This window comes from Paroedura picta, chromosome 2, assembly GCF_049243985.1.
Source record: "Paroedura picta isolate Pp20150507F chromosome 2, Ppicta_v3.0, whole genome shotgun sequence".
NCBI lineage: Eukaryota > Metazoa > Chordata > Lepidosauria > Squamata > Gekkonidae > Paroedura > Paroedura picta.
The window spans coordinates 28,038,233-28,054,555 of NC_135370.1; the positions used below are offsets into that span (position 1 = coordinate 28,038,233).

At 46.3% G+C, this 16,323-nt stretch overlaps 1 protein-coding gene across 4 annotated transcripts in view; it reads right to left on the reverse strand.

The window, feature by feature from the left end:
- DNAH7 (dynein axonemal heavy chain 7) overlaps positions 1–16,323 on the reverse strand; it is a 168,300-nt gene that overhangs the window by 49,556 nt on the left and 102,421 nt on the right. For all 4 annotated transcript variants that reach the window (XM_077319509.1, XM_077319510.1, XM_077319508.1 and 1 more), the window contains 8 exons: positions 15,453–15,621; positions 13,966–14,092; positions 10,062–10,281; positions 7,281–8,153; positions 5,665–5,894; positions 3,365–3,695; positions 813–1,159; positions 66–246 (listed from right to left, as the gene is read on the reverse strand). In XM_077319509.1, coding sequence (XP_077175624.1) covers positions 66–246; positions 813–1,159; positions 3,365–3,695; positions 5,665–5,894; positions 7,281–8,153; positions 10,062–10,281; positions 13,966–14,092; positions 15,453–15,621 — 2,478 coding nt within the window. The remainder of the gene's footprint in view (positions 1–65; positions 247–812; positions 1,160–3,364; positions 3,696–5,664; positions 5,895–7,280; positions 8,154–10,061; positions 10,282–13,965; positions 14,093–15,452; positions 15,622–16,323) is intronic.

Here is a 16,323-nt window from a genome sequence, read left to right on the forward strand (position 1 = left end):
AACCAGCTATTCCTCGCAGCAGTTGTAACTTCTGAACCAGCTCTCTGCAGCTCCGCATTCCCTACCTGGTTCTCCAGGTCAGCTTTCTCTTGCTTCTTTGATTCCAGCGCCTTCTCCAGTTTCGCTAGCTTGTCCTGGACCTCCTTTAGGGCTGCTTGTTTCTTTCTCAAACCATCCATTGCTATTTTCAACTCCGCTTCCGCCGCGTTGAGCTTTATTTTCTTAGGGGCAACTATTTTGGCCACTCTAAAAACAAACACGCAAAAAAAAAACCCCAAGCTGAATACACTACATACAGGTCTGCATACAGAAAACAGGGTTGCCAGTCTGCAGATAGGGCCTTGTAATTTGGAATTACAGTTGTTCCCCAGATTACAGAGATCAGTTCTTCTGGAGGAAATGGGGAGGGGGCTGGCTCTTGGGAATGATAGCCTGCAAATGAAGTGAGATTACAGCAACCTGGCCTCTCTCCTAACAAGGGAATGGAGCCGACCCTGTAAAAATCTACCCCCTGGATCTTCCTGCTCCCAGAGGAAGTGGGAACAAGAATAAGGTGACCAGATTGTCCCACTTTTGGAGGGACATCTGGGGGCACCTGGCAAATTGTACTTACGTTGCAAGTAAAAAAATATATATTACAATACTATTTTTGCGTTCTATGAAAAATTTTGTTGCTCTGTATAGACCAAACTTTTAATCAAGAACCCCCCCCCCCTCCCCAGTCAACGGTGTCCCACTTTACCAATGTTAAAATCTGGTCACCTTAAGCAAGAAACACCATCTGGCCCAACGCTCAGAGCGCAAAGGCTTACTTGTCGTAAGAATCCATGGCGATGACCCATTTGCAGAGGCCCTCCGCGGCAGTGGAAGCATTTCGGATCTTCTCGGGAACAAACTCAGGATTGGTGATGTACTGTTTTCTAATGATGCTCATGTAAGCGGGAGGGATGTTATCTTTGTCGTACTCGTGGAGGGACTGCAGAAACCTCATGTCTCCCAGAACTCTCTTCGCCGGGCCCCAGAAATCCTCTATCTTTCTCCCGGAGCCTGTCGGATCTGGGATTTTATCCGCCTTGATGCCTTTCAAGATGCAAATGGTTTCCATCACAAGCTTCACGCCGGCAGGGGGACTCTTCATGGATTTTACCACTGTGATATCCTTGAAATAAATAATAGTCACTAAAGACCACACAGAGGGAGCTTCATCTCCATAATTCTAGTGTTTCCTTTATATTCCAATATATCCATGCAAACCTGTTTGTTTTATTACTGATGCAGAGAATTCACTGTCTGACCTTTTATTTCACGCTCGCTCCCTATTTTTACCCTACCAACTGCTACAATCCATATGCTCTTTAAAGCCAGACAAAATAAATACCTTTTCTGAATATATATATATATACTAGATTTAAAGCCCATTTCATATTCAAATGAAATGGGCGCTAGATGTGAAAGGGGAACCCCCCCCAAACATAAAGGGCCACCCCCCACCCGTGGCTTTGTGGAGGCTTCTCCCGGCCGCTCCAGCGGCTGTTAGAAGGCAGCGCGGCCCAGTCCCCACCCGTGGCTGTCTTGAGCAGCCAGCCAGATTCCCTGGCCGGGTGAAGCAGCCAATGGGGCTGCTTGGGCCGGGATGGACACTTCGCGGCTCCTGATTGGCCCCTCCGAGTTTTTATCCCGGACAGGGCCCGCCCTAACTCCTCCCACACAGCCCTTACTCCTTTATTCAGTCTGCGGCACTCCGCGCCGCGGGGCTGTTTAATATATATATATTTTGATAATCTAATTTGTTTTCCCCGACTGAGGACATTTTTTTCCTTTCTCTCTGACGCAATCGAGGGTTTAGACATTTCTTTCAACTTTCCCCCATAAATACTTTGCATTCGCTTAACTAATCGTTTAAATCTATTTTCTAAGCTGTGCGGCCTTTATGGTCAAGATTGACAAACGTATAATTTTCATATCCTTCTCCAATCCTTTTTCAGATCTCATGCTATACTTTGCGATGTTGCAGCTGCAAACCTTATTAACGTTAGAAATCAAGGGTCTCCAATCTTTTTGAGTTTGCAGGCATCTCAGGAATTCTGACACAATATGACAGGCCCAGCCACAAAATGGCTCCCGCAGAAGGGCGAACCAAAAATGGCTGCCACAGCTTTCCTTCAGTCACACAATGAAGATTCTGGCACTGTGGCAGCAGCTGTTGCCTGAGCAACGTTTTTAAAAATCTGTAAAAAGGTAAAGGTAAAGGTATCCCCTGTGCAAGCACCAGGTCATGTCTGACCCTTGGGGTGACGCCCTCTAGCGTTTTCATGGCAGACAATACGGGGTGGTTTGCCAGTGCCTTCCCCATCTGTACAGCCAATCAAATTTCCAGTGGCTAATCGAGAAACTTTCTTGTGCAAAAGTCCCACCTTGCCTCAACCACTTTCTTAAAAAAGCTCTTGGCAAGCACCAGAAAAGGCGCCCTGGCATCATGTTGGGATGCCCAGTTCCAAATGATATAGCTTGATCTATTTTCTCATTAGAGCCTCTTGTGGCGCAGAGTGGTAAGGCAGCCGTCTGAAAGCTCTGCCCATGAGGCAGGGAGTTCGATCCCAGCAGCCGGCTCAAGGTCGACTCAGCCTTCCGAGGTCGGTAAAATGAGTACCCAGCTTGCTGGGGGGTAAACAGTAATGACTGGGGAAGGCACTGGCAAACCACCCCATATTGAGTCTGCCATAAAAACGCTGGAGGGCGTCACCCCAAGGGTCAGACATGACTTGGTACTTGCACAGGGGATACCTTTACCTTTACCTTATTTTCTCATTTGAAACCAATTCAAATACACTGAAATGCGGCATCCACATCTGACACTCTAAAAGACTTAACTGAATATAGGAAATTCAATGAACACCAACATTTACAAGTAATGCTTAAAACTGTAGGAGGCAAGTAGAAAATTCTGATATTGACCAGCCAATCAGTTAGCCAACTGAGCATCTTGCAGAAGTCTTCTCCTCTGCCCTATCATTTACTATTAAGCTTCGGGTATATGATGGGGGGAAAGTCTTCATGCCCACCAATTCTTTTGCTTGCCTGTACATCTGGAGAACCAGCAAGGGTCATCAGTGTCAATAATATAGCCCACAGCTAACAATCTGACTTTGCTTCCAAATATTTGAGAACCAATAACTGAGTAACAATTGGCCATTATCTTTCATCAAGATCCAACAGGATGCTGCTGCCTCAGAATGAATGGCACACGCAAGCTTGTAAACTGCTGGCTCTTCTATTCTGGACCCAACTTGTACCAGACAATGCAGCAGAAATCAACACAAATAGCACCCACCCACCCTAAGCTGCCACCCCCGACTCGCTGTACCTGAGCGGTCAATGTATCCAGGGCAGCCAAAGCACTTTCTAGAATGGGCAAGGCTTCAGCCAGGTCAGCATCACATTCGTCTTTGATGGATTTGGCGGCCATGGCTTGCTCATTGGCCACTGCTTCATCAGCCTTCACTATTTTTTCTGTTTTAGCGACTTCCAAGGATTCCTTCTCAATGACAAGCATCATCTCGTCCACCTGCTTACTGGCGAGTCGGAGCTGAGGCTGCAAAGCTTCCAGTTCGACCTGCATCGTGGCCACCTGGGAGGCGGCCGACTCCAGCTTCTCCAAGCCAACTTCGTACCTCTTCTTCATTTTCATCACCTGACTGAAGGTAAATGAGGAAGACTTTGGGCCACACAGGAAGGCAAATGCTGGTGAGTTAATCCAAAAGCACTACTTTATTATCTAAAATTTTCTAAGCCCAAATCCTCTTCCTGTTACCCCTTGATGTAATGAAAGCCTGGTATCTTCTTCTTAAATCTTACTTTCTTGTTTGGAACTCTGCACACACTTTCATGGAAGAGCCATGGTTCAATTGTTTTATGTTAAATTCCATCCCTGCAACACCCTGCTTTTAGGAACTTAAGAACTTTGCTCTGGTTGGGCCTCACTTGGAGTATTGTGTTCAGTTTTGGGCACCCCAGTTGAAGAGGGATGTTGACAAACTGGAGTGTGTCCAGAGGAGGGCAACAAAGATGGTGAGGGGTTTGGAGACCAAGACATATGAGGAAAGGTTGGGGGAGTTCAGTCTGTTTAGCCTGGAGAGGAGGCGACTGAGAGGGGATCTGATAGCCATCTTCAAGTATTTAAAAGGCTGCCATATAGAGGATGGAGCAGAGTAGGACTCTGACCTTGAGAAATGGCCTGCTTCCTGTTATTTTCCTTTTGACTGGCTTCTGCCAGCATTGCAACCGTTGGAGTATGTAGCCATAAGTAAAATACCAAGTAGGATTCTACAGTGGGAAGTATTTTTTCACAATAACCATCAAGCAGTTTATCATAATTGTTTACCTTTCTTTTAAAGAATGAGAATGGACAGAAAGTATCCCAAACACCTCCACAACTAAATCTCCAAAGGTTATTAGTCAACAAGAATACTGAGGTCAGTCACACTTGCCTTTATGGTACATTACCTTGAAAGGAAAAGAGGGACCCCAAACTCTTCCAATTCATGCAGACTACTCTATCTGGACACCTGGATATAATTCTTACTCACTATTAGCACCAAAGGAAAGTACTATTTGAAAGCTTGAGTGAAGCCAGTTGTTAATAACAACCAATCTTTAATGCTTTGAAATATCTCTAAGTCTACAACAAGAAGAAGCCTGCTCGCAGAGAGGAGCAGTCTTTAAATGTACTAGATAAATAAGCCTTTTCCAGACCATGGCAGCTTCGGCACTAGGCTTTTTATCCTCAGTGACACCGAATTAAAAAAACTCATCTACACCTTATTTGATTTCCAATTTTCCCTCTGCAACAACTATAAATGATCCGTGGTGACGCTACCTTTCCCCCATGATATCTAGGATTGGATATAACTCACTACATTTGAGAAAACCGCTCCAAAATCCCCATTATTAAATGTAGATCTTTGCATTTTGCTGGATTAATTTCCTCCGCCACCTCCACGCCTTCAACGCAGATGTAATGCAGTAGTCTGTCGCTGATTGGTCAGGGCGTCAGTTCAAAGACTGCAAGAAAACTGATTCCCGGTGGCCATTCCCACGCAAGACTTATTTTTGCCCTCATTTCTAAAATCACTGTGCTCCAAGCCCACAGTTCTATGTCCTGAGATTTGCCATTTGGATTGTGTTTCCTCCCTCGTTCTCCATCCCCCCCCCCCCCGCTTGCTCAGGAAAATAAAAATAAACAGGCAGCCTCGTGTTCCATTCCCCCCCCCCCCCAATTTGCTTTGGCTGTAGAGTCAGGAGACAAACGGCAGGAACTAAACCTCTCTCCAGCCTTGTGCTCCTTTAATGCCAGCTGGAGCTTCGCAACCACCACTCCCTTCCCCCCTCTTACACTTCCCAATCAATCAGGAAGGAGAGAGCAACCACACAATGAAGTGTAGAAGGCAATGTCTGTTTCAATTTGGTAAAAACAAAGGTGGAAGACCCTGGTTCAGATCGATATGAATTCAGCAGGATTGACAACGGGAAAAACAACGTAATTGCAGAACCAGCCTGAGCCACATGCAGAATGTATACATTTCTCATCAAACTGAAAGCATACATTATACTGTGTGAAACACAGCAAGGGATTTCCTTTTCTAGCAGCTACGATATTATACTTACGTTCTCTGATTTTCCAGAAGGGATTTGAAAGTGGAAATTAATTCTAGGTAGGAAGTAGGCGTTACGTAGTTGTGCCTCTGGAGTTCAGCATAGAAAGATTCAGACAAAGTAATGGTCGTGGTGTGGAATTTTTTACACATATCAATGCAGCCATTCCGGGTTTCCTCAGACATCTCAATGTCTTCCAGAGCGCGAGTGGCAACGGCCTGCAAGGCATCTGATGGCCAAGACTAATTTAAGGAGGAAGACCCAAATTACATTTGCTTGATTTATTTAAGTAAAAGACTCAAATTAAGTTACTAATCTTACAACAAAAAATATTGCATAAAGAACATTTACTGGTTCACTTAGTATGCAAATCATGGTACAAAACAACTTTAAGTAGATGGAAAGATGTATTCCTTTATACCAGGGGTAGTCAAACTGAGGCCCTCCAGATGTCCATGGACTACAATTCCCTGGAGCCCCTGCCAGCATTCGCTGGCAGGGGCTCCTGGGAATTGTAGTCCATGGACATCTGGAGGGCCGCAGTTTGACTACCCCTGCTTTATACCACTGATTATCTACAACTCGAAGTGTGATAAAGAGATTCTGTTAGATCTACAGCAGTGGTTCTCAACCAGTGGTACATTTACCACCAGCGGGCCTCAGAAGCAGAGTAGGTGGGATGCACACTTTTCATATAACATACTACTAATTCACTTTCTCTCAATCTCCACGTTCACCTGGAAGCGTGACTTACCATCTCCTGCTGACCCTGCCTGTTTTGGATTAATAATTTGTGAACCATTGCCAGTAGTAATAACAGAATTCCTGCAAATATATAAATACCCTTCTTGGGGTAGAAAATGGGCTTGTTTGTCTCATGGTGAGATCCAGATTCTCTAATGGAGCGACTGGTGGGAATATAAGATATTAAAGACGGAGAACCACTGATCTATGGAAGCCAAAATCCAACACCCAGTTGAGGATATGCAGTTTCGCTGTATCTGATGAAGAGGACATGCACACAAAAGATCATCCCTTGAATACAACTTTGTTGGTCTTAAAGGTGCCACCAGGCTCAAACTTGGCTCTGCTACCACAGTTTATGTAAGCTCATTTTGGTGTCTTATGTAGTCTGATATTCAGACCTTATGTTTTTAATCACCATTTGCATACGATATAATAGAATTTATATTTTGATAATGTTTTGAGGTAGCCTGACCCTTACAACAATATCGGTATATTTTGGGTATGCCATCTCAGGGTGGGGCTAGGGGATCATGGCTTGGATCTTCCCCTTCTCATATTGAGGCTTCCTCCCAGCAAAGCCTTTCCAAAGGAGAACCACACATCAACAAAGCTTCATGGATACACATGAAGCTGCCTTATACTGAGTCCTTCAAAGTCAGTATTGACTACTCAGACTGGCAGCAGCTCTCCAGGATCTTAGGTGCAGGTCTTTTGCATCATCTACTGCCGGGTTCATTTACTCACTGATGTTGGGGATTGAACCTGGCGCCTTCTGCATGCCAAGCAGATGCTCAGCCACTGAGCCACGGTCCCCCTCCCGCTTTCATTAGGTATTTGCGATGCTTGCATCTCGAAATGTGCACGCTGCAAAAACATCCTACCTGAAACCAATCGATAGTACAGCAGTTAACAAGAGCTGGGAATTTCCGAAGGCGATTACGGAATGCATCTCCAATGGGACTCATGGCCAATACAATATGCAGCTGGTCCCGGCAGCGGTCGATGAACATGTTGAACAGGGCAATGGGACTGCCATCTGTTTGCTTTGTCTTGTCCCGCTGGCGGTCTATCTGACGCATCTTTTCACATATTTCTTGCTTCTCGTCTACGGCAAAGAGGTTTGGAACTTCTCCAGCATTTAGCAAGTTGTTTATGTCTTCTAGAAATGACTCCCTTTTGATCTGGGTGTCCGTGAATAAGAAAACACCTTGCACCTCACCCTCGGTAGATCTCCGTAAGATGAACTTTAGGTCTTCATGCCACTCATAGGTTCCATAGTTCTTTGATATTTCTACCTGAAAAGGTGTATAGTCAGCCATATGAGCAGCCAAGCGAGTGAGGGATTGTCTCCCGCTTCCTCCAACGCCAACCAGGAGGGCATGGCTACGAGGTTGCTTCAAAATACGGGAGATTCGACAGACATGTTCTATGGCAAATCGAAATAAGACCAGGTTCATGGGCTTCTTGCTCATGTTATTGTACTCTTCCAGATGGCCTTCCACAACGGCTCTCAACTCATCAACATCAAAGACCTCTCTGTAGTTTGAATCCTCCTTTTTAGGGTCGTGAAAATCACAGAACATCAGACTTCTCAAATCGTCTTCCTCCACCACGCCGTCATAATTGAAATCCAGCCTTCCGAAAAGCTCGCTGAAGTCTTCTGCCATTTGATTCTGCACTACATTCTGAATGGATCCGACAAGCCAAGCTCGATCCGCTTTATCGACTAGACGATCGTAATATACTCTAAGGACCTGTACAAGACATCACAGTAAGTTCACTGTAGGAAATGATGAGACATTCAAGTCGCGGAAACCAAAAAGAAAGGCATCCCTCTCTATATGAGGATGTGAAATTAAGGATGCAAAGTGAAATTTGAACACCTTATCAACTTTATGGAAAATGCACTACAACAGTGGTCCCCAACCTGCGGTCTGTGGTCCGGTGCCGGGCCGCAAAGGCCTTGGCGCCGGGCCGTGGCTTCTTCCCTCCCCCGCCCGAAGCGAGAAGCTTGCCAGGCCGTGAGCAAATCGGCCGGCAAAGCGGCTGATTTGCTGGCGGCCCAGAGGGGCCGGGAGGTGAAGCCGCGGCCGCCTGCATGGCGGCGGAGCAAACGCGCATGCGCGGACTGCCGCGCACGCGTGTTTGCGCCCCTGCCAGGTGCAAACGCGCGTGCGTGGCAGTCCGCACATGCACGTTCGCACTGGGGCTGCCGTGCGTGCGCAGGCGCCCGGGCCGCCCTCTCCCCACTCTCCGGAGCAGTGGTCCGTGGCAGCCGAAAGGTTGCGGACTACTTGTTTTGTTCTACAAAACAAACTCTACACTGATCGGTATGAACCAGGTGAAGATATAAACAACTATTAAGATCTCTAAAATAAACGTCATTCTATAGGGAAATACAAGTTCAAAAACAACAGAATCTGAAAACTGGTCATTCATTTTTATTTGGAATGTTTGTGGCAGAAGACAGGAAAACCTGAGTCTATAGTGATATGGTGACAGACAAGCTTCTGATTTGCTCAAAACAAGTAGGGAAAACATAGTTACCTAATGTTATAAACCACTCCATCTCGAGATTTGATATGGTGACATTTTAAAAGCATCATTTTTCAATCAAGTGGGGAGGGGAACAATAAACTGAAGTATCACTTGAAATCTCTCCTTCTCAAATGCTATAAGCCATTCCAAACAGATAAAGCTTAGTGCTTCCAGCAACACTTTCAAGACAAACCAAACTTGTGACAGGGCAGAAGCTTTTGTGAGTCACTGCTGACTTCTAAAGAAGTGTAACATTAAATATGTGCAACTTTTATATATGAGTGTCATACTTGGTAGCTGGAACAACAGGGATATTACCAAACAAAATCATCTAGGTAGTCTAGAGTTCTTCTGCACGTTAATCCTATTGGGAAACATCTATCCTGACTCTTAACGTGCATTTAGCAGAAGAACTCTAGACCAGTGGTCCCCAACCTTTTTTCGGCTGGGGACCGGCAGACGACGGCCACGCCCGAGCAGCGCGCATGCGTGGCCGCGCCCGCGCATGCGTGACCGTGCCCGCACATGCGCACATGCGTGGCCGCGCCCGCGCATGCGCACATGCGTGTTGCGCGGCCGAAATCGCACATGCTAGATCGCGCATGCGCGATGCGTGGCCCTGATTCCCTCTCCCCCCCCTCCCGCAGTAAGAAGCTTCCCGGGCCGCAAGCTTGCGGCCTGGTAAGTTTTTTACTGTGGGAGGGCGGGGAGAGGGAACCATGGCCCAGCGCCCTGGCCTTCGCAGGTTGGGGGCCACTGCTCTAGACAATCTTGATGATTTTGTTTGGTAATATTCCACTGATGGTGACAAGGAGGCATGCTGGCTGCAACAATTAAAAACTAAGGAGTTTTAAAATGAAAGTGCAGATTTCTAGTTTCAGTACTGGAAACTACCTTCCACAGAACATGAGGTATTTATCAACTGCAAAAGTTTCTAGCTTTGCTTTCACCACCCACTTATCACTGTGTATGACATTACCTACATATTTGACAAAACCTCATATATAGAGTTTTTACATCGTAGCTACCAAGTTCAGAACCATCAACTAAATTGTCCTAGAAGAAAATATATTTTGATCAGGTCCAGGCACAAACTTTCAGTTACTTTCTGACAGGGAGATTACCTCATGAACCCAAAGGCGTTTTATGACTGCTGGAGATTCTGTTGTTTCAGGCCTTGACAGACAAACGCCTTGGATGACCCGAGAGAAATCACGCAAGTTGAACAAGTAGTGTGATTTTGTTGGCGTGGGAAGCAAGTTCTCCATTGCCTCTTTGTATATGACCATGGTGCTGTTGATAATCTGCTCGGTCATTTCGACACATTCCGGAGGAAAGCTGTAGCTGTTTGTGGAAACAGAATAAAAGAAGTCAAATGGCAAAACATCATCTTAACACTGCCCGTGGTGCCGCGGGCAGCGCCACGGACTAAATAAAGCTGTAAGACGTTCTGAGGCGGGATGTGTCCAGGATGAGGAAGGGTCCGGATTGGACCCTTCCTCTGGACAGACAATCGGAGGAACCAATCAGCAGGCGCGAAGCGCCTGCTGATTGGTCCCCCTGATTCCCAGCCCCGTGCAACTGCGAGCCGCGCACAGCGCGGCTCGCAGTTGCTCCTACCACCTACGATGCGTCAGGCCGCCCGATCGCGCCTTCTCCGGGGCCTGGTGAGCTTTTTCCCTGATCGGGGGGGCCCAGGAAAAAGCCCCCCAAGCCCTGGGGAAGGGGGGGAAAGCTCCCCAGGCCCCTAGCGCCCGCTGAATTTTGGTTTCAGCGGCCTCTACTACTAGTAACAAATAAAACAGTGGCCATGCTTCTGACGATGTGCTGGGAAGCCCTCTGATTGGCCCTCAGCAAGGGAGCACCTTTCCTCGTGAAAGGTCACTTAGAGGAGCTAGCGCACTATTGGGAAGCTCCAGGATGCCTCTGGTTGGCCCTCAGGGCCCTCCCCCACCCCCTCACATGATTCCCTACTGTCCCACATGCAGCCAGCTGGGTGACCTTGGGCCCGCCACAGCACTAGTAAAGCTGAGCAGTAATATCAGGGCTCTCTCAGCCTCATCTACCTCACAGGGTGTCTGTTATGGGGAGAGGAAAGGGAATGAGATTGTAAGCCACTTTGAGATTCCTTCTGGTAGAGAAAAGCGGCATATACGAACCAACTCTTCTTCTTTTTCTTCTTCTCCCACTTCACCTGAGAACAGGAGGAAAGCAGTGCGACTCATCACAACCAGCCAGCATGCCTCCTTGTCACCATAAGTGCCTACAAAGGCCGGTTTGCCTCCTCCACAGAGCCTACACCAATGCCCGCTGCCTCCTTGCCATCCACGGAGGCTGGGAAGGCCAGGAGCCTCTGCCATGGGGGCCCGCCCTTCTGGCCAGTCACTTCAGTTCTGTGTGGGACAAGGAACACTGGTGACCTATGCCGTAGGGGCCTGCCCTTCTGGCCCGTTTCCCTGCCTCTGTGCAGGGTGAGGAGCGCTGCAGGCCTCCTCCGCAGGGGCCCGCTCTTGTAGCCGGCCTCCCTGCCGCCTCTGGGTGCGGGGGGGGGGGGGGGGGTGTGACCGGATCTTCTGGCGAGGCCCTGTCACTTTCTGCTGCCTCCTGCCAGGACTGCTTTTAAAGTGGCTTTCTTTACTAGTAATTTTAATATTTCCCTGCATTTGCTGGGATCGTAGGGATTCACAAAACTGTTACTGAGCATACAAATTCAGGTGCAGTGATCAGAGTTAAATATAATATCAGAATCATGAACTCCACAATAATCAATATACAAAAATGAAGTCCCACGGAAAGCGAAAAAGTCGGTGATGGTCCCTTATATAATGCTGCTTAAATACAAATCCACGTTTGGTTCTCTGGCTCTGCTTTTAAAGTGTAGCACTGAAGTGCTGCATAAAATCCATATTCAGCTCTGTGGCTTGACAGACACCCCAGGCAATTCAGGCTGTTTCAGATCTCTTTTTCAATGAGTCACCGGAGAGCCAAGTAGACATCATGCTGATTCTAATGGAGCTGAGCCTTGCACAAGAGTGATATCTCCGCATGTTCACAAGTCTTCAGTGCTATGGAACTGGAGAAAGTACAGAAGAGGGTGACCAGGACGATGAGCGAGTTGGGGGCACCTTTCCTAGGAGGAAAGGCTGGAGACTTCTCAGTTGAGTTGGGACAATAGAGGTTTATAAAATTATGCATGAGGTGGAGAGAGTTGATACAGAAGAAAAAGAGTCGGTTCTTATATGTCGCTTTTCTCTACCCAAAAGAGTCTCAAAGCAGCATACAATCGCCTGTCCCTTTCCATTCCCCACAACAGACACTCTGTGAGGTGGTAGAAGAAGAGTTGGTTCTTATATGTCGCTTTTCTCTACTAGGAATCTCAAAGCGGTTTACATTCGCTTTCCGTTTCCACTCCGTGCAACAGACTCTCTCACTCCCTGCAACAGGGCTCTCTCACCTCCCTGTGACGGAGGTGAGAGAGCCCTGATATTACTGAAGAAGAAGAGTTGGTTCTTATATGCCGCTTTCTTCTACCCGAAGGAGTCTCAAAGTGGCTTATAGTCGCCTTCCCTTTCCTCTCCCCACAACAGGCACCCTGTGAGGCTGACAGAGCCCTGATATTACTGCAATCAAACTCTACTCGACAGATTAGAAGCCACTGCTCTTAACCACTACCCCATGGCCCCTCACCCCAAAAGAGCCCTAAACGTAAGTTTGTAAGTGGCTCAGAAAGGAATGGGCCATATGGTTTGCAGACTTAAGTAGACTTGACAGAGTATTCCATATGGAAAATAGATTTCAGGCTTCACCAGAGAATACTGGGAAAGAGAAGTCAGAATGGCTATTCTGCCCTTAAAAGCCAGCAGTTGTCTGGCACTGTCTCTAGCATTAATTGGGACATGCAGGTTTCTTGTGATGAAGCATGGTAGTCTTTATGTTGGTGAAGTTAGTGAAAGCAAGGTACCAAGGCCATAACAGTCAAATTACCTAATGGCTAGCACACGTAGTTATTTTATATGTCCAGAACTCCTTTCTTCTGGAAGCCCCTCCCCCTAAACTTAACCATCTTATTGAAGCAAAGAAACACTTTCGCAGTTACACTGGAACTGACAAATTGGAATAAGCAGAATTGGTTTATTTTAGCTTGCAACACATTGGCATGTGTCCAACAACTTCCTTCCATTCAATGACTCCCTTCTGCTACATCTTTCTCCAATGGAGAAAGACTTCGTGGAATGGTGTGGCTAGGTCCAACCCATGGTATATAGATGTCAATGGACCCAACCCATAATATGTAGTTTTAATTCATTTTTAGGTTCTATGTATTTTTCAAGCTATAGGAGCCTCTTGTGGCGCAGAGTGGTAAGGCAGCAGACATGCAGTCTGAAAGCTCTGCCCATGAGGCTGGGAGCTCAATCCCAGCAGCCGGCTCAAGGTTGACTCAGCCTTCCATCCTTCCAAGGTCGGTAAAATGAGTACCCAGCTTGCTGGGGGGTAAACGGTAATGACTGGGGAAGGCACTGGCAAACCACCCCGTATTGAGTCTGCCAAGAAAATGCTAGAGGGCGTCACCCCAAGGGTCAGACATGATCCAGTGCTTGCACAGGGGATATCTTTACCTTTACCTTATTTTTCAAGCAGAGGCAGGCTGTGTGTGTGTGTGTCTGTGTGTGTGTATGGTCACAGCCAACTTTTGGTGACATCCTTAGAATATCAAGACAAGAGATGAACAGAGGTGGTTTCCCCTTGCCCCAGGAAAGTTATAAAGCTAATAAAGATGAACGAGATTCTGAAATAACTGTCATCTAAATATTACCTTGGCCATCCTAATCTGCCTCCAAAATAAATTGTAGAGAGTTCAAGACCATAGAGAGATGTTTTCATATGTAAAGCTACAGGTGAATTTGCAAAGGCTTGGCCCTACCTCGTATTCATGGAAGGATTCCTTCAATACAAACTCCTTTGGATGCCATGGTTTGGATCCAATCCACTCACTGTTTGAACGATTCACAAAATACCAAAGTCACCTACCATATAGTGAGATGCCAGTCTAATATTCTGGAGAAAATTGTATACATTGAAGCATCATCAAATTCGTTAATGGTGACGGTATTGAAGTGTCGTAAATATCGAGGAGTGATTGGGTTTCGGCCTCCACCTTGTCATTCGGAAGCAGAAACACAGAAACAGAATATTGCATGTGCCACTATTCTACATATATTGAACACTTTTCATACATAGATCCAGACTGGTGTCTACAGCCTCTATATAAACTGAGGTGAACTGGGCAACGTGCCACTTATCTTAGAGGAGTAAGCCAGCATGAGCTTCCAGTATGTCAACTATATGTCAAAATGTGTAAAAGCCCAAACCTTGCACCAATAAGCACTGAAGTTAGCATCTAGTGCTACAGGGATAATGCAGGCAGATTAACCAGTGCAAATATTTAGGATTATCAAGGACAAAACATATACAGATCTACTGTATATGTTTAAATGTGGATTTTCCACAAGTGTATGGATAACTAGTGCTGGGGGTGGTGTTTCTGAACAGCTTCAAAATGCTACATATAGAACTTCTTTCTACTTTTTGTGGTAGAAAGGTCTCCCTTATATATTTGTGGCTGAGGGCAGCAGAACTCTAAACTAGCCTGGGGCTTCTTTTCATAGGAGTTTTTCTACACGTCTGAGAAAAGATAAGAACATAAGGAGAGTCGTGCTTGGTCAGACCTGAGGCTCACGAAGTCCAGCATTCTGTTCACACAGTTACCAACCAGCAAACTTTGTGAAACACGCAAACAGGAAGGTTGCAACGGCATCATCCAGCTCTACAATATCCTTCTTCAGGTGAAGTGGCTAGAACGGCCTATGATATTCCAAGGGCGATCCCACCATGGATTGGTATTAGGGAAGCATGGCAACAGTGGCTTTATTCTTTATTTCTCTTGTAATCATGGTGCAAGGTTTCAACCAATAAGAAAACTCCATTTGCAACTCCATTTAGGCTTTGCTAAGACTAAATTTCTCTGTCCATTGCCCTGCTTTAACTTCCAATTCCCCCCAGCTCCCCACGCTTTTCCATTTGGGCATGAAGATTCCAAGATGCTATCCTTCCATTAGCTGGTGAGACACAACTGCCCTTCAAGGCAGCTGCCAGAGATAGTGGCGTCATAGCAACTGGACAGGAGATTCCCCATCACTGCTAGCTAAGCCACTACTGTGATAATTCATACCTAAGACATCTAAGGCAATCAATTACATGGACAGAGAACACAGCAAAGCAATAAAAGAACAAATGGCAAAATCAGGCATGGTTTTGACATATGGCCTGCATAGAATTTGCCTTTTTTCCGACATTTTCAAATGCTGGAAGCAATCCCAGCTGAGTGAGAGGAAAATGCTGAATTACTCTGTGTAAATTACACTATTAAGTAATTTGCTTCCTGAAGAATATCAAGGAAGACAATTCTTCTTGCATGAGCAGTGGAGATTTATTCTGAAATGGGGGGGGGGTCATACCTGGTGGCCCCATGGCACACATGACTTGTATGTCCACCAGTTTAATCATCGAGCAGTCTTTCAGGTCATACCAGTTCCAGTGATCTAACCACTGCCGAAGTAACTCCACGGGAGGCTGAGCACCATAGACCTCTCGTGCTGGCATGTTGACGTCATCCACAAATACAACCTGCGAACAAACAAAACGCCCCCCTCTTTTTCAACTCATTCTGGACATTGTGTAAAAAAAAAGAGGCAGTGCATCTGAGCATGTACAGAGTGAGCTTCTCCCATATCAAGTAATCATAACTAAGTCAGTTGTGCACAAACACAGCCTTTTTTTCTAAAACTAGTGGCAATTTTTTTTCAGGTTATGATAGTTCTCGGTCTGGAAGAGTGAAAAAAGCAGGCTTAGATTGCAGATTAGATTGTTCAGTGTTTAGTCTTGAAGGGAAAAAATTCAGGCATTATGCTTTACGGGTATGTTCAGAAATAACACAGTGATATGCTTTTTACAACCAGATCCCCGAAAAGTTTGTTCATGAGGAACTTTGTTCTAGATGAACTTTCATGAGTTACAGAGCACTACCTCAGGTAAAAAGGTAAAGGTATCCCCTGTGCAAGCACCGGGTCATGTCTGACCCTTGGGGTGACGCCCTCTAGTGTTTTCATGGCAGACTCAATATGGGGTGGTTTGCCAGTGCCTTCCCCAGTCATTACCGTTTACCCCCCAGCAAGCTGGGTACTCATTTTACCAACCTCGGAAGGATGGAAGGCTGAGTCAACCTTGAGCCGGCTGCTGGGATTGAACTCCCAGCCTCATGGGCAAAGCTTTCAGACGGCTGCCTTACCACTCTGCACCACAAGAGGCTCTTATACTATCTCAGGTAGG